This window comes from Monomorium pharaonis, chromosome 1, assembly GCF_013373865.1.
Source record: "Monomorium pharaonis isolate MP-MQ-018 chromosome 1, ASM1337386v2, whole genome shotgun sequence".
Lineage (NCBI taxonomy): Eukaryota > Metazoa > Arthropoda > Insecta > Hymenoptera > Formicidae > Monomorium > Monomorium pharaonis.
In genome coordinates this window covers 725,501-742,733 of record NC_050467.1, presented here as the reverse complement: position 1 = coordinate 742,733, position 17,233 = coordinate 725,501, and the positions used below count along the sequence as shown (strand labels likewise).

At 34.0% G+C, this 17,233-nt stretch overlaps 4 protein-coding genes across 6 annotated transcripts in view; 2 read left to right on the top strand and 2 right to left on the bottom strand.

The window, feature by feature from the left end:
* Window positions 1-3,565, top strand: part of LOC105830048 (myotubularin-related protein 10-B) — a 4,586-nt gene extending 1,021 nt beyond the window's left edge. Inside the window, 8 exon segments of the mRNA XM_036284167.1 lie at window positions 333-457; window positions 607-759; window positions 855-1,159; window positions 1,254-1,400; window positions 1,593-1,765; window positions 1,847-2,017; window positions 2,106-2,196; window positions 3,513-3,565. Of these exon segments, the coding sequence (XP_036140060.1) occupies window positions 333-457; window positions 607-759; window positions 855-1,159; window positions 1,254-1,400; window positions 1,593-1,765; window positions 1,847-2,017; window positions 2,106-2,196; window positions 3,513-3,565 (1,218 nt within the window).
* Window positions 2,779-4,439, bottom strand: LOC105833933 (myotubularin-related protein 12). Its single transcript, XM_012676047.3, has 2 exons — window positions 4,071-4,439; window positions 2,779-3,885 (listed from the first exon to the last, which is right to left on the bottom strand). Exons 1-2 carry the CDS (start codon window positions 4,131-4,133, stop codon window positions 3,646-3,648), a joined length of 303 nt encoding a protein of 100 aa, XP_012531501.1. The 5' UTR covers window positions 4,134-4,439; the 3' UTR covers window positions 2,779-3,645.
* A 1,911-nt stretch (window positions 4,440-6,350) lies between these two features.
* LOC105840920 (protein jagunal) lies at window positions 6,351-8,589 on the top strand. The gene is made up of 4 exons (XM_012688007.3): window positions 6,351-6,911; window positions 7,340-7,481; window positions 7,789-8,004; window positions 8,169-8,589. The coding sequence occupies exons 1-4, from the start codon at window positions 6,820-6,822 to the stop codon at window positions 8,295-8,297; spliced, it is 579 nt and encodes a 192-aa protein (XP_012543461.1). The 5' UTR covers window positions 6,351-6,819; the 3' UTR covers window positions 8,298-8,589.
* On the bottom strand, window positions 7,536-17,205 carry LOC105840918 (SPARC-related modular calcium-binding protein 2). 3 transcript variants are annotated; one of them, XM_028191875.2, is made up of 11 exons: window positions 16,761-17,204; window positions 14,672-14,831; window positions 14,038-14,412; window positions 13,624-13,848; window positions 11,482-11,568; window positions 10,381-10,617; window positions 10,096-10,268; window positions 9,509-9,674; window positions 9,218-9,398; window positions 8,150-8,453; window positions 7,536-7,846 (listed from the first exon to the last, which is right to left on the bottom strand). In XM_028191875.2, the coding sequence occupies exons 1-9, from the start codon at window positions 16,854-16,856 to the stop codon at window positions 9,316-9,318; spliced, it is 1,602 nt and encodes a 533-aa protein (XP_028047676.1). In that variant the 5' UTR covers window positions 16,857-17,204; the 3' UTR covers window positions 7,536-7,846; window positions 8,150-8,453; window positions 9,218-9,315. The 3 variants fall into 3 exon arrangements, with proteins under 3 accessions (XP_028047676.1, XP_028047677.1, XP_012543460.1); XM_028191876.2 differs by having other exon boundaries at window positions 7,541-7,846; window positions 8,150-9,398; window positions 14,672-14,827; window positions 16,761-17,205; XM_012688006.3 differs by having other exon boundaries at window positions 7,541-7,846; window positions 8,150-9,398.
* Between the last annotated feature and the right edge of the window lie 28 nt (window positions 17,206-17,233).

The following is a 17,233-nucleotide window of genomic DNA, read 5'->3' as shown; positions in this document are numbered from 1 at the left end:
TGAGCACGACTCTCCTACTAGAGAGAGAGATTAAGAGAGCTAGAGAGATCGAGAGAGGAGAGAGGTCGCGCGCTATCTAAGCATAGCGAGCGATAGATCGTTCTCTCGCGATGATAGAGGCTCTCTCCTCTCTCTTATCTCTCTCTCTCTCTCTCTCTCTCTCTCTCTCTACTAGATATAAATCGCTCTCTTCATTTTCTATCTCCTCTCTCTCTATCCTTATCCTGCGCTCTCTCTATCTCTCTCGCGCTCTCTCTCATATCTGGACTTTGTTGTATATAAATAACTAGTGATTGCAATGAAAAAATTATATATTGCATTATAAATTACAGAATTTAAGAACATGGTCGTTTTCTTTCAAATTTTCACCTCTTGGACATGGTAAGAATCTTCTGACTGCGTTGCTACATCACGCTTTTCCTAGCAGGCACCAACTGTTGTTTGCTTACGATTACAAGTTAGTATCGTAAATCTAGCGAATCTAAATGAAACCCTGCGTTAAAATTAAACATTTTACAATTATATTTCCTGTAACTCCCATGATATTATTATATGCATATTAGTATATTCATAGTTGTAAATCAATCTTTGCATGTCTGGTTGCAGAGAGGCTTATTACAGTAGTCTTGACAAAAATGTACGACTATTTCGAGATATTTCGGACTGGCAGAACGAATTGAAAAGAACATTATGTAATGACGAAACAAGAAAAGGTTGGAGATTATCAATGGTTAATGCCAAATTTCAACTTTGCCCTAGGTAACTCTCGTCGAACGTAACATAAACGTAACTAGAAAAAAAGTGTTTGAAAAAAATTGAAAGAAATTGACCTTATTTGGCATATCTGTTTGCAGTTTATCCCAATATGTAGTGGTACCTGCGTCTGTGACTGATAGTCAATTGACAGATGCAGCTAGACATTTTCAAGGTAATAGACCGCTAGTATGGTCTTGGACAAATGTGCATGGTGCGGCATTAGTAAAAATGTCAGAATTATTACCAACGATTACAGAGAGAATGCAGGAGAATATTATGTTTGAAAATGTTCGTAAAAGCCATCCTCAAAAAATACCACCCGTTGTTATCGAATTAAATAAAGAAATTAATGTTAAGTTAATAGCAGCAAGTTTTGCCAAATTTATTAGCTTATGCACTCCAGGTAAATGTTTTATTATCTATTTATGTTGTATATTAACTGACCAAATTTGCAACTTATAAATGTTTAATTGTGTGTGTGTATATATTTATTTCAGAAAACATCAGAACAATTTGGATTCAGGATAATAATTTTTATTCTTTGTTAGAAAATACAAAGTGGCTCAAGTACATATCGTATTGCCTACAAAAGACAGTCGAAGTCTGTGACCGTCTTAATTTAGGAATTTCTGTCATCTTACAAGGTAAATGTCAAGATATGGTATTTGTGTGACGAATGCAGTTTTTACGCGTAATGACAAAAATTCCTTACATTTTTATGGGACGTGTGAAACGGAAAGTTTTGATAACGAATAGTTTCGGTAGCTTGTTAAAATATTTGTTTGATTTTTGCCAGATCGACTTATGTGTTATAATTCAGAATCGCTTCGTTTTAGAAGGTGCCGCTAGAGACTTGTGCTGCGTTATATCGAGTTTAGCGCAACTGTTGCTGGATCATCATTTTCGTACTATCGCAGGTTTTCAATCGTTATTACAAAAAGAATGGGTCGCGGGTGGCCACCCGTTTTGCGATAGATTAGGTCATATAGTGAAAGCTAATTCGGAAAAGGTACGCATAGCATTGCAAGGCTGAACTTGTCTTCCAAATTAACGGCAATTATTCAATTAATTTTTTATTGCATTTGTATAGTCTCCATTGTTTCTCTTATACCTCGATTGTGTTTGGCAATTATGTCACCAATATCCAACGGATTTTGAATTTACGGAAACATATTTGACCACGCTATGGGACGCGGCGCATGTTTCCATCTTCGATACCTTTATCTTCAACTGTGAGAGAGATCGCGCAGTGGCAGCTTTGGTATGATGAATCTTAATCGAAATTTTTCACTACCGCGAATAACAAGTCGCAGTTGCGATAGCCTTAGGTTGAGTTTTGAATTTTTCAGGATCCCAACACTCCTCTCGTTCTTCGTAGCGTTTGGGACTGGCGAGAACAATTCAACGATAAGGATATCTCCTTGTTTTACAATCCTTTATGTAACACAAAGTCTTGGATCATGTCAACACCACACACACACACACACACACACACACACACACACACCACACACACACACACACACACACACACACACACACACACACACACACACACACACACACACACACACACACACACACACACACACACACACACCGACCCTATATATATATATATATATATATATATATATATATATATATATACGACACTATGTAACACAGTGTACAAACTAGTGCTTTCCAACTACAACACAAGTCGACACAATCGTACGCAGCTAAAAAGCTAAGTTCGACTGTGTCGTCACTCCAAGAATACCAACATTCTTAAATTTTTACATTTGGTATCACTTATTTTTTTGTAGATAAAAATATATATAATAGTAGAAAATTTTAATTAAACGGTTAGATTATTTGCATTAAATATTTCTGAAAAATATAATTATCAAGTGATTATAATTCCAAAGTATTTTTATAAAATCTTTTTGTTAATAAAAAACAAATTAAAAAGATAAATAACACGATTTTATTAAAGATTGGTTTCTAGATAATGGAAAATATTTAATGCATGCTTTAATTATTTATTACAACTCCAAATGTTTATGATATAATAATCAATATTGATAAATTTACTATTAATTATTACTATCTTTTACACACGTCAACTGTGTTAACTATTAATCTTAAATATTACAGTCTATTACAATTAAAAATTTACATAAAATTATTAATTAATAATTATATAATTTTCCAATTACAGCAGTGGAAGGATTTATTTGCAAACACTGCAATGCATATATTATATCAGCTTTCATTATTAACTAAATATTAAACAAATAAAATAATTCATTGTAAAGCACTGTATCTCTTATTTAGTAAGACTTATTAAAAAATGCTCAATTTATAAAAAAATTTTTTTTATATTAACTTACATCACAAATCTTTTGGTAATTACTGCTCTGCTCTTTGGCAGTAAAATAAAGTTAAACAGCGTTCCAGCTCAACATTGTGCAACAGTGACCTAGTTTACACCATACATTTAATCCACGACCTATACACTATATTCAACCCAAACACAATAGGTCACAACGATGTAAACACTCGCAAACTTGTTTGGGTCAGGCCATTTTTTCACGATCTCTAACCCATCTTGGGCCATACAACGTAACGCATGTAAATGGAGGTGTACTATAAAGTGGTAAGTGTACCTGCAAATACTAATATATGGATCTGCTTTATAGCGTCCACATAACTTACCTACATTAATCCAAACTTATGTATAGTTTTACATGATGTAAACAATTTGTTACTAGCCTACCTAAGGTCGGGATATAGGTCAAGACATAGATCAGATCGCACGGTGTAAACTAGCTCACTGTGTCACACAGTGATGACAATGTTTTATAGCTGGAAAGCACTCATAATCTAACTTCTAATGTTAACATTTTACGTTTTCATGTTTTTCATCAAACCGATAATGGTAAAACTATATACCTCCCCGTTTGAATCACTGGTGACAAAGGTAAGCTTGAAATTGGTCACTGACAAAATCCCAGATATGCCTTGTTTTAAGTCGCTAACGGGTGAAAACATCAGAACATTTTGCGCTTCGGCGATAAGAACTTCTCCTGGCAGTAATCTTATGCTATTTTCAACCAACGAATCTCGTCGACTAGAACTGAAAGTCTACAAGGAGGTTAGGTCTTTAAAGTATCTTTAAAGAGAGAGAGAGAGAGAGAGAGAGAGAGAGAGAGAGCAAATGCGCGTGTGTGTGTGTGCGCGCGCGCGCGAGTAAAGGCATATCAACTTGGAAGCTAATTAAAAAACGAAAACGTTTACGTGGCACGTAGTTGAATGCAATCGGCAGTTACCTGTAGTTCGTGTTCCTCCAAACCAACGTAACTAATAAAATTGTTGCTACTTTTGCTTTCCATGACAAATACTAGATCTTGATAAAACAAAAATTTGTAATTATATCACAGTTACATTGTTACAGTAAACTGTAAACAGTAGCAACACATGATGTAACGTTTGGTTAAATTTTCTTCTGGCATAGTTGAATCCAGTTGAATATTTCACTTTAAAAGCTGCGTTTCAGTGAGTTCCGATTCCGATATACACTGCCAATATTGAAAACCTATAGTATAATTAACGTGAACTGTAAGGGCCATCACACACGAAATAGCATAACCTGCATATGATGTATAGCATAAGGACTATCGCACACAAAATGACATAAACTGCATAAAGGTGCCTTTTCATGCTGACGCTTGACGCTCATTTTCAGCGTCAAAAGACATCACATGACTAAAAATAAAAATACCCATTCGTCATTTTTAGGCTACGGTCCACTTAACGCTACAAACGTTTCAAAGCATTCTTTGATTGGTCAATTCGTAAAAATCTTTGTTTCGATTGGTCAATCAAACGCTTCGAAGCATTTGTAGCGTCAAGTGGACCGCAACCTTTAGTCCCGTGATATCTTTTGACGCTGAAAATGAGCGTCAAGCGTCAAAGTGAAAGGCATCTTTTGTTATTTTGTGTGTATCAGTTCCCAATATAAAGTCGCCATATTGATATACTTAAGATGCTTAGGGCTATCACACACAAAATGACATAGGCCGGAATTCATAGTCGAATCTTATTCAAGTTCCAGCTTAAGCACGATCTTGAGACGTCAATGCTGTTATTTCATTGGTTAAGTAAGTCTCAAGTCGGCTCGAAGCTAGACTTAAGACAATGCTTGAGCTTAAGATCGGTCTATGGCCGGTATTCATAGTCGGATCTTATATTTAAGATCATCTTAAGTACTGTCTTAAGATGCCATCAGCCAATCACAGAGTCGTATTAGCATCTTAAGACATTGCTTGAGACGATCTTGAAATAAGATTTGACTATGAATACCGGCCTATGCTCTAGTTTACACCGAGCACTTGGTACGCGTATCAAATAGTAAATAACTAGTGAATGTGTTTAATCATTGGCTGATCAGCTTAAATTCACTACTTGATACGCGTACCAAGTGCTCGGTGTAACTAGTAGATAGCATTTGACGCATGCGCAGAGAGAGCAAGTATCATGATATACTTTTCTCTCTCGCACAGATCTTGGACACACTTTCAGTGCTAGCATTCCTCCTCCATGTATATATACTCAAAGGCCGAAAGCTTAAGATGTGTTTCCTTCTCTCTCACATGCGTCCGCGTATGAGAAAGAAGGAAATACATCTTTTCAACGTCTACGTCCGTTCTTTTTTCTACGTGTGCCTATACCCCCACTCCTGAAACGGTCTATGTACGAAATAAACCAAGCTGGCACGAGTGTTCTTCTCCCCGCAAATCACAGCTCCCCTCGCCGTAAGCAGAGCCTAACGGCTTAAATGCTCGGTCTATGGCCGGTATTCATAGTCAAATCTTATTTCAAGATCGTCTCAAGCAATGTCTTAAGATGCTAATACGGCTCTGTGATTGGTTGATGGCATCTTAAGACAGTACTTAAGATCTTAAATATAAGATCCGACTATGAATACCGGCCTATAGTTGGTTTATGGCGGCAAGAGAAACTGCAGTAGTTGGCAGACTGGCACTAAAGACCTATAATCAAAGATGCGCCAATGGCCCCCCACCATGACTGCTATCCACCATCTTGTACCCATACGGAGACTGGATGGGGGCTGGGGCCGGGGGTTGTGATCTGGGGCTGGGTCTGGAGTAGTACAGTGGTAGTACAGATAGTAAACAATGCGAGCCTGCTCCAAGTTGTACGCAGCCATATAACAGATGCAAATTTAATTTTTCTTGTTCTTCCTGAGTGTATCGTCAAAATATAGTGACCCTCGAGAGTGCAGAGATTGAATTACCTTATAATTTCTGACACATATTCCTTTAATCTATACTGCTCAACACAGAGCATTCTCCTCTCTTCCTCGCCCAGTGTGGATACGCAATGGCGGATAAACCATGTGACTCAAGTGACCAATCAAAATTGTGTTCGCCATTGGCGAATCTTTTGGTTTGTTCGCGTCGCCATGCTCCGACATGCTCCTACTCACTCCAACGCATTCTAATAGGTTGGCGTCATCGGAATCAACGTATTGGAGTGCGTTTGGGGTGAATAGGAGCATGTCGGAGCATGGCGACGCGAACAAACCATTTGATTATAGGTCTTTAACTGGCACTAGGGCACTACTGGCAGTAGTCCAATAGCTGCGGACTGCTAAGGATAAGGACATAGTCAACCCTTGGGTTTTGTTTGACTGGTTCGAAAGCGTGATACTGTGTCCCTTCAGGGACAGAAAGCCAAACAGAGTAAAGAAGAAGAAGAAGCTGCAGACTGCTGCAGACTCAAAACTCAGAAAGCGTGGTACTTTGTCAACTTTGTCCCTGAAGGGACGGTAATCCAAAGGGCAAAGAAGAAAAAGTCTATGGCGGGGCCTGACGAGGTCTAACCTGGTTTAACCAAACATCGAGACCATTCCGCTAGCTTTTCGATCTGGCTGCGCAAAGTTTAAAAGTAGTTAAAAATACTCACTGATGAACCTCCGCCAAGCCATAAATTGCTTTGGATTTTTGTTTCTCGGATCTTTCATTTCAAGTGATTGCCACACAAATCTTACCGATTATGGCTTCGAAAGTTACGCTTTCCCAGGCTCTGGGAACGGACGGCAGCGATTATAGTCATCGACAGAAAATCGCGACACACTATCAAGTTAGGTGAGAAAGAAAGATACAATATTGAATTAAAATACTTTCCGCGATAATTCTCATTCATCTAACAGCATGACAATATTATCCATTTATTTTTGGCTAAATGTATTTAATTCAAAACTATTGTTTACGTTATCTATCACGTATATATGCGATATGTGTGTGTATGATATAAATTACGTATATATTAAGTCAGAGTACGAGTAAAGATTTAGATTAAAATCTAATAGATGAATAAACTTAAGGATAAATATTTGTGTGTGTGTGTGTGTGTGTGTGTGTGTGTAATTTAATGACATTATTAAATCTTTAAACTATGTATAATGTAATAAAGGAGCATATATAAAAATTTCTATCATTTCTGTAACAATTTATAAAAAAATTTCAAGTGTATATATGCATATATATATATATATATATAAATTTGTTTCCAGTGCAACAAATAAATCAAGACTCAAATATTGTATATTTTTTCATTATCTATTATTTTTTGTCATGCTCGCTAAACTGTCTGCCGATATATTAGATCATCTGGATATATTTATCTTGGAAATTGAGGAATTACAAATACCACAGGTATAACAAAAAAAATTTCAATTACCTAGAGATGTAAAATATTTGATACAATCATTATCTCTAATTGACTGGAAATTTATTTCAAATAATTATAATATATAATTATAATATATATGAAACTATTTAACAACAATCATCTTTTGTTGTGGATTAATCTCGTCATAAATGTAATAGTGTAAAATAGTATATGTAATATATATTTTTTGTACATTGTTCTTTTTGTTTAAAGTATATTTTGATTAGATTGAATATTAGATATATATTTTAGTTTAATTGTATAATGAGTTTATTTTCTCTTCTTTTTCAGCCACTATGGTGGGAATACATATGGTGCACTAGTTTGTTATTATCTTTTCTCGCCCTCTCTGCGATTAAAAAAAATAGGATTAAAACACTACAAAAATATATGATAGGTATCATTCTATTAGGTTACGGTCCATTGGTTTATGCCATTGTATATTATTTTAAAGATGTCTGGACATATTTAACTGTAGGCAAAACTGAGGAAATTCATTTGTGGCAGGTACAATCAAACTTGTCAAATTTTCTTGACTTTTTATAATAAAGACATGTGTGCGCTTTAGTTATACTTGCAAAATTTCTTTCGATAAAATGGAATTCTAATTTTACTTTCCATTATTAAACACAAGACAAATTTATTGACATACCGTATGCTTTACTTTTCAGAGTCTGCCATATGGCGTACTTTGGTACGCTTTTATTCTTTTAGCCTCACAGGTTCATTGTTTTTCCTTGTACTTTTCGTGGAATCTGTTAGTTGCATGGAGAACGCGAGGTGCCAAAAGAATTGACTAAACTCGAGAGGCAACTGTAACGTTCCACAAATTATGTTCACCATCTATAAATTATGGACATGTATTTTGAAATGTGACCTATATTTATTATGTGTTTGCCATAAAAAGGAAAAAATATTATACAACTGTTGTCTGAGAGAGAAAAAGCATCCAAAATCTGTAAAAACAACATAAAAAATGTATATAAACGAAAGTATATTATTGTACTATATATATATATGGAAATACACACACGCACAAATTAGATTTATATTCTTTCAAACAATGTCTTGTGCGAGTACTTTTTTTCCGAATGTCTGTCTATCTGCTATTTTTATTACATGTAGCAAGCGTATTCTATATTTATACACAAACTCCTTATCGCATTGAAGTATATCATTCATTAAAAAACGTGTGAATTTATAAACATTAAAGAAAATACTAAATACTTTTTCTAAATTACCAATTTTTCATAAACTAAGAATATTACTAAATGCTCAATTAAACGTGATTGAAGAAGTGGGTAAATGGATATGAAACAAAATTTCAGCAAATGAAAAACATTGCTAGAAAAATTATTTTATTGGCCATCTTTTTCTAAATTAAATTTGTTTCCAGTACAAGATAGCTTAATTATTTATAGGATTATTTATGGACTAGGTGATACACAAGAGTACACACATACTGATGACACAAATATATGTAATGTAATTACCAGTATGAGAAAATTGCTTTAAGTATTTTGCAAAATACCAATATTTAAAGTTACAGGGATAAGCAAAGGTATAATCGATTGGATGAAAGATTACTCTTTGAAATTAAAAAAATTCGGAGATTTTAAATAATAGTATATAACAATTTGCAAATGCATTGTTAAAATTTAATTTCTCAAAACTAATAATAGATTATCAGAAAAATATATTACATAAAAAAGTGGCTTACAGTGATTCCAAAAGTTCCAGCAGCCGTCTTAAAGCTTAATAACAAAAAAGATGAGTGTCTCTTTATAGAACAGCGAACACAATTTATCACACAATGTATTAGTCATCATCGTTGAGAAACTGGTCTAATGGGTTTGGGCCTATTCTTTTCGGTGTAGTTAATGTTTTTTCCGGATCGTCGGCTGAAATACGCATTTAGAACTTATAAATATTAAAGAATGTTTATGAACGTTTGCACACACAAATTATAATTAAATTTAATTTTTGTAATTAAAAATTGTTATTGTGTCACCTGTTGTTGGACGCTGAGCATTGAGACAACTGAGCCATTCTGTCATGCTGATCCTTCTATCATTATTGATGTCACAATATCTCGGTAATTTTTTGCCACATCTTCGAAGTTGTCTGTTACTCGCTACCATTGTGCGAAAACTTTTCCATTCTTTTTTCTCTAAAACCTATATGTATGTGTGTGTGCGTATATACAAAAAATATATATGTATATTATACACATACATACACACCTCTACATACACACACGCGCGCGCGTGTGGGTGTGTGTACGAGTGTGTCATGTTAATAAAAGATGACATTTTCTTCGGTTAAATTATAATAAAATAAAAGCAAGAGAAAGTAGTGAGACAACGTTGATTTTAATTTGAAAAACTATGTAAGTCCACTTATGAAAAAAAACTTGTTTGAAATGTGATTGAGTGACTAAAAAATAGTTCTGCCAATATTTACGTCAAACTCGCAATATAATAATAACAACAACAATAATAACAATGATATAATTTTACAGTTTATTACAATATCTATCTCCATTAATAGATATTAATGAAAGAAAAAGATAAATGATGATCATCTTTTGTTCAATACCTTATTTTTATTCTTGTCAAGCATGACAAAATGCCATGTGGCTATTCTTTCTTCCTTAGAAGCTTGCCATTTAACAGTAGTTTCGTTAGAATCGATGCTGGAGGCTTCCATTTTCTCTTGCATGAGATCCATTAGATCTCGAAGGAATAATTGTTTCTTTAACTCTGGACATCCTGAATATTATTATAAAATTAATATTTAGTTTGAAATATATAATTGAAATATATATTAAAAATATATACACAACACGAATGACTTGGAAAGAAAACAGACTTTTTTTATTACCTTTCATAGGCCTGCTAGGAGTCGGAGCTGGATTACAATTCGGTGTGCCATTCTTCGAGGATGTTCCTGGTATTGGTTTACCTGTATCTTGATACACACACCAACAATAACCTGAATAACATTGCACACGATGATATCTTCCATCAGACATGCATTGTGGAACATAAACATTTCCTCCCCGCGAATGTTGCATCTGATCTTCCAATACTGTTTTTCTGTCTGATATACAATCATTTGCTATAAAGGAAAAAAGAATAAATTATAATGATTCTAGATTTTTGTAGAAAAGTTACAAAAAATGCTAATGTATGTGATATTTTCATCAGTAATGAAAAAGTCAATCTATGTTACGTTACACAAGGATGATTTAAAGAAGAGTACAGAAAATTTAAAGAGATATCAGTGCTTAAGTAAAAAGTAGATAAAGAATATTTGATCAAGATACGAGGTTTGACAGTAAAATTTGCACTCGCGATATAAACAGAGCCGGATCTCGCTACTGACATGGATTACTTGATGGATGAAAGGAAAAAAGCAAGGTCGTTCCTTCAAGATATAGATATATTTTGTTTATGTCTAAAAGAAGATTGATGACTATATTGTGTAAGAACTATGATGCAAAGTTTATAAAGTATGGCCAATGATAAAAAACTATTAAAATCTATACAATATAATAATATATAAAACTATATAACACAATTCAAATAGAGATAGGCAAATAAACGAAATCTATATGTATAGTATAATTTTTTAAAAGGTTTACTCTAAAAGTGATGAGATTCAAACTTGTGTATATTTATGTTTATGCAACATTTTATCGCAAATTTTATCAGAGCCAGAAGATTCACAAGAAATTCTCAAAAGGTTCCTTAGCTATAGTTTAAAACATTTATAGATTCAATTATTACATACTATGAAAAAAAAAAATTTGTTCTAAAATTCAAATTAAGAGATCATCATAGACAATTAAAATACGTAAGTAATGCCTTGTGTATATACATAATAAAGTTTCTTTATTTAGCAAAACCTTTGTATTCATATGTACATATTCAAAGGCTAAAACTTACATCTGTTGTATAAATGACAAATTATGAATCTTACCATCACTTTCCTCCTTAGTATCTGAATGATCGTCATTAAACGGTAGAGACTGAATAGGATTACCAATGGCTGGACTACCTTTCAAAACTGTAAAAAATACATAAATTTGTAATAAATCTACTTTTTTCACATATCGAATGAAAAAGGAAAATTAATTTTCTCTCCTCTCTCTCTCTCTCTCTCTCTCTCTTCTTCTCCCGTTTTTTTCCTTCCTGTCTTCCACCTTTCTATTCTTATTAATACAAAGTAAAGATACTTTTTCAAATATTGTAAAATGCATTGGAAAAATCGCTATTTATTATCAAATGTTGATATTAAATTTAGAAATATAAATAAATTTCTTATTCTTCGAACTACTCAATTGAAAATTCATCTGTCTTATTCTTTAGATATAAATTTTTTTACTCGTTTAAATAATCCATAGAACAAACTTGTCTACTATGACTATCTCATGAAGAGATAACAGAAATAACGCGGTGGTTTACTCGTTATTAAATAGTCATAAATAGCAAATAATGATTGTCGTCATGACGCATGGGCGAGAATTTAACTCGTACATGAGGTCAATTACTTCAATTCTTCAGCAGCCGGTCGTATGCACGACCATGCATTCGTGTAGGCAACTTCCGGCAGGATTCACGAATGTTAAGCGAGTCGACACGATAACATATAAACGCATGTGGTCCTTGACACGCGTGACATCCTGTTACGGTGGTATCATCATTAATTTAAATAGCGATTTAGACGCCGAAATTATTATAGGACGTTCTTCTCCGTCTGATTATACTTGACAAAGAGAATTGGTTTTCTTTTCTATTTTATTCAACTTTCCGACTCTCAGATGTCATAAAACTTTTATTATAACATTTTCCCGTATGTTTCGTACATATCGGTGTCCCGTATACAGTGCATAATCAAAATCAAATGTATGACAAAATATAAGAGGTAACAACTTGTTCCTTATAAATGTGATTTTTGGCATTTCTTTATAATCCATTCAAATATAATAAATCAGTAAAATCCAGAAGTTGTGAGTTTTAAAATCGTAAGTCTTGAAAAGTAAAAGCTCTCTATTTGTGAGAGAAACGTAGGCTAGAACCAACAGTTCATCTTTATGAAATAGAGTCTTTTCAATCAATTTATTATGGCTCTGTCGGCACTTTAACATAGATTCGATTAATTTCAGAGTCAGTCCTAGATACAGTCCTAGATACAGATATGCTGATATTTTTTAATACCTCTATCTTTGAAAAACGCTGTAAAACAATTTTTTTAATCATACGAGTACGTCGAATCTTTTTGTTTAGCTAATTTTTTAAATATTTAAATATTAAATGGATAAATAAAAATGTGCTCATTGTATAATCATGAAAAACTATTTAACTTGAAGCACGTTGCATATGTGTGAATTTATTTGTTTACTCACCTATAATATAAGATATATATTTATAAATTTACACAAGTCACACACACACACACACACACACACACACACACACACACACACACACACACACACAGTCATTTAAGTTAAAAGTAAAAATTTGGTTTAAAAAAAAAGTATATACATATATACATGTGTGTGCAGTGCATCTAAATAAGCGACATAGTGATAAATGATGTGTGGCAGCACGAATGTAGCAACTAACAAGGGACATGACCTAAGTGTCCGTCGCCGATTGTTTTCTCCTTGAAATATGTTATTAAGTATTAACTATTAATCTAAGAGATATATGTATATGTGCGTTATTAGGCTTCAAGTTTTAGAGGAATAGTTGACAGAAATAAAATAATCTTTTGAAATAGCTAAAATTTTTCTCGGTTAACGTTCTCAGAAAACTTTACTTTGGTTACATTAAAGAATATTTTTCAAAAAACTTGCTCAGATATTTTTTTATTATATTTCGAAAAGACCTCTCTCTCTCTCTCTCTCTCTCTCTCTCTCTCTTTCTTGTTCTAATAATGCCGTTGATGACAAAGAATTGATATATGACATATAAATGTAATATTTCCTTTTTCTAATCCCCTCTCTCTTTCTCTCTCTCTCTTCCTCTCTTCTCGTCGCGTACGCTGTGTCACTGGCCAAACAATTAAACACATAATTAAAAAAAAAGACGCGTTTATATTACGTACGTAACTTACGAGTGAAATCATTGACGAGACAAGCACCCCATTCCTGCTTGGATAGTTTTAAATCCCGATTTAGATCGCACGTGCGGGCAAACGTGCGTGCACACTTCTTCGGTCTCACCGCCTTCTTAGCGAGTCTTCTGAGCTCCTTGTACTCTGCCTTATCTAAGTATCCGTCCGCATTTTGATCCAGCATAAGGAATTTCCATGACAATACCCGTTCGATATTCTTATCGTCTATCAACAGGAAAGCAATGCGGTTGGCCATACACCGAGAGATACACTGAGAAATTTATGTGGTATATCGATACTGTCTTCTGATATAAATGGAACATCTTTTTCAATTATAAACTCGCTTCTCCGCTAGTTAGATCGGATTAATGAAAATAATGATATTAATCGGAAGAGAGCGATCGAGCCGCTTACCCTCAGCGGATATGTTGGTTCGCCTGTATTCAATTTTGAAGTTCTCGATGAGGTTTCCGTTAAATTTGGACTTTTCAGTACGATCGCAAGTATTTCGATGCCTATTGCTGACGTACTGTCTACGTTGTTTTCTGGTCGGTGAGCGTCGCCTCTGGCCGCTTCTAGTAGAAGCAGCAGATCTGGAACCGGCTTTCGAACATCTTGGTTTTTTGTATCTTACCGTTGTATCGGGCAACGGCCGGCCTTGTGGCGTTACGCACCAACAATACTCGGTCTCCGCGTGACACTGAACCGGTGCGTACGTACCATCACGTCGGCAAACAGGCCGTACGCCCAATCGAGCAGTCAGTCTTGCTGAGAAGCACGCCGGAGTTTCTAGATAAAAGTCGTATAACACTTGACTTGATAAGAGGATGATACCTACTTTAATTCTTTCTAACAGGCCAAATCGGCAATTTTGAGAGAGGGAGGGTGGAAGAAAAGGAGGGAAGGGGGGGGGGGAGAGAGAGAGTAAAATCTGAAGCAGCAAGCAATATTTGGACTGTAAATTTGTGAAAAATTTTATAAATTTACGTACAGAGATACACAAAAAATTTTGCATACGTAAACAAGACAGAGATAAAGATATACAAACCTGGGCAAGGTCCAGGGTGTTTGATGAGGACGGAGGCGCCTTGACATTGCTTAGAAATGACTTGACATTGATTGGAATATGTGATTCCGTCACTTCCGCACACCGGCGTGCTTCCACCACCATTCATCGTACATTCAGCTATCTTCTTCCTGCATTCTTCCTAAAATAAAAAAAATTTACATAAAATGTGCTTAAAAAAATGCAAATAAATTTCATTGTCTACAACGAAGCATAATAGACGCATAGAGTCGAAAGTAATCCATATAATCCGATAACTGGATGCATAAGAATAAGTTTTGCTTTCGAGTTACACGAATAAAAGATGAAAATGACAAATAATAAAAAATTATTATATCATAAATCCTCTATTTATGTATATACGTAAATATTTATATATTGTGTAAATTTACATTGATTGAATTTTGAAAGTTCTAATCTATTGCGAATATGAAAAAAATTAGAAATTTGTTATATAATTTCTTTTTATAAATTTTAAATTAAAGATTTAAATATTAAATAATTTATTTTAGTCTCAGAAATTAAATCTTCGAGTAAGATTGATATATTTATATAGTAAACAATAATAAGTTTACAATTATTCCCATCCGTCAAATTGTTTGCTGCTATAGATTACAAATGTTAGATATAAAAATAATGTTTATGCATTTTGATATATGTACGCATATGTATGAAATAACTTTAGGCCGTTAAAGTCTAAAATCTAATAATAATCCGATATATCCGTTCAATAAAATATAAAAGGAAATATTGTCCATGCAATAATATGTGTAAATTTCTCTCTCTCTCTTTCTCTCCCGCTCCCTCTCTTGCTGGCAGAAATCTCGACGGAAAGGATTAGTTGTATAGTTACTCGGTCGCCTTTTATCATAATTAATTTGATAAGAAGGAAATGAATGACCATGACATAAAGGAAAATAATTTTCTCTTTGACCACTGTATTGAGAATCACGAGTACGAGAATACACGGCGACAACGTTATCGTACGGAAATTGATCAAATTACACGATTTCTTATTCACGTATGAGTACAGTCTCGCATGCATTCTTTCATACAATTTCGGGAAATAGTTCATAGCGCAAAAATACTTAATTTTTTCATTGTTACGCGCTACTTTTTCTTACGCATAGCATTCATAATTTTGTATATGTAATTTCTTCGACCATCTATTTCTCCTAAATATGCAATAAACTTTATTGTGTAATTATTGATCCAAAAGTGCGAATTCTACGAGTTTTCTTCTTCGTTTCGTGTTGTTGTTGTAAAATAATCGCCGCGCCGCTCCAGAATGTAATTGGTCTAATTGCTAAATTGATACAATTGCTAAGAACAGTGAAAGTTTCGCCAATTTCAGTTTCCTCTTTTAAATATTGTATTCTAGTAAAACATTATTCTTGTTTTTACAATTTTTTTTAAACTTTACATTGGAAATTTTTGTTTAAAATTAAATAAAATGATTAAAATAATTTTGCAAAATTTTTTCATTTCTCTCTCTCATACACAGTTTAATTTACAATAAAATGTATTATTACGAAAAAGAAACATTTATATCATTTACAAACAATATGTTTCTTTTTTGTTATGTTACTGCGCACTCTATGTGTATTATAGATATCCTGGCATTCTTATTCCAAATCCAAAAGGTAGGGAAAAATAAAATGCAAAATTTTATATTTTACCGTGTGTAAATTTGAGAAAGTTGACTAATTTACATAACTTTGTAAAGGTTGTAGACAACAAGATAATCAATACCAATTTTATATTTAGCAAGTTATTTGATACAATCGCATTAAGAAAACCCGAGAGAAAATCAAAGAGAGACTGAAACTAGTTATTGTTATAAAAAAATAGTTCCAATACATTATTTGTATCATTGTATTTGGAAGAAAATGCTTGTTTTACGCGTGCGTCTCAGTCAATCGCATTATCAATAGTTATTATTTCAATTAAATGTTGCAGTTAACCAAACACAATTGAAATTCGCTTAAGTGTTTCTCTTGAGAATTTTTCCAATTTATATAAAGCATAAAGCACGAAAGGAATGAAAATGAAAGAAAAAAAATTCTAGTACCTTGGCCAACGTGACGGTATTAACTGCTGCATCCCGTCGATCAAGATCAACAATAAACAAGAAGAGTACGGTGGTTCGTATCGCGAGGAACACCATCGTGTTTTCTCCAGTCTTCTCTCGATTCTTGCGCTTCTAAGAAAATGATGAAAGGACGGAGGAACTCGTCTGAAAAGTACGCCCGCGCGCAAACAACACTTTACACACATACACTCGCTACATTCCTATATTGGAACGCGTTCCCATTCATCTGTCTTTTCATTCGAACGATGTATTCCACGAGACTCATCAGTTTTCCGATTGATGTTTTCCGACTGATTTCGTGTGTTTTTTTTCTCAATAAATTTCTAGAAAAGAACACTTTGTTCTGAGAGAGGAAAGCGTAAAGCGTGACGCGCGACCAACCGTAGCGAATGCCGCGGATCAACTGGCAGTCTGGCCTGGCACTTGCCACTTGCCGGACCGCTGGAGCCATG

Excerpts from the sequence above, each read along its gene's own strand:
- LOC105833933 (XM_012676047.3), bottom strand. The coding sequence starts at position 4,133 with ATGGAAAGCAAAAGTAGCAACAATTTTATTAGTTACGTTGGTTTGGAG. Across the intron at positions 3,886-4,070 it reads TGGAGGAACACGAACTACAG|ACTTTCAGTTCTAGTCGACG; the intron begins GTAACTGCCGAT and ends ACCTCCTTGTAG.
- LOC105840920 (XM_012688007.3), top strand. The coding sequence starts at position 6,820 with ATGGCTTCGAAAGTTACGCTTTCCCAGGCTCTGGGAACGGACGGCAGC. Across the intron at positions 6,912-7,339 it reads GCGACACACTATCAAGTTAG|TGCAACAAATAAATCAAGAC; the intron begins GTGAGAAAGAAA and ends ATTTGTTTCCAG. Across the intron at positions 7,482-7,788 it reads AGGAATTACAAATACCACAG|CCACTATGGTGGGAATACAT; the intron begins GTATAACAAAAA and ends CTTCTTTTTCAG.
- LOC105840918 (XM_028191875.2), bottom strand. The coding sequence starts at position 16,856 with ATGGTGTTCCTCGCGATACGAACCACCGTACTCTTCTTGTTTATTGTT. Across the intron at positions 13,849-14,037 it reads AACCAACATATCCGCTGAGG|ACGATAAGAATATCGAACGG; the intron begins GTAAGCGGCTCG and ends TCCTGTTGATAG. Across the intron at positions 10,269-10,380 it reads TCCTAGCAGGCCTATGAAAG|GATGTCCAGAGTTAAAGAAA; the intron begins GTAATAAAAAAA and ends AATAATATTCAG.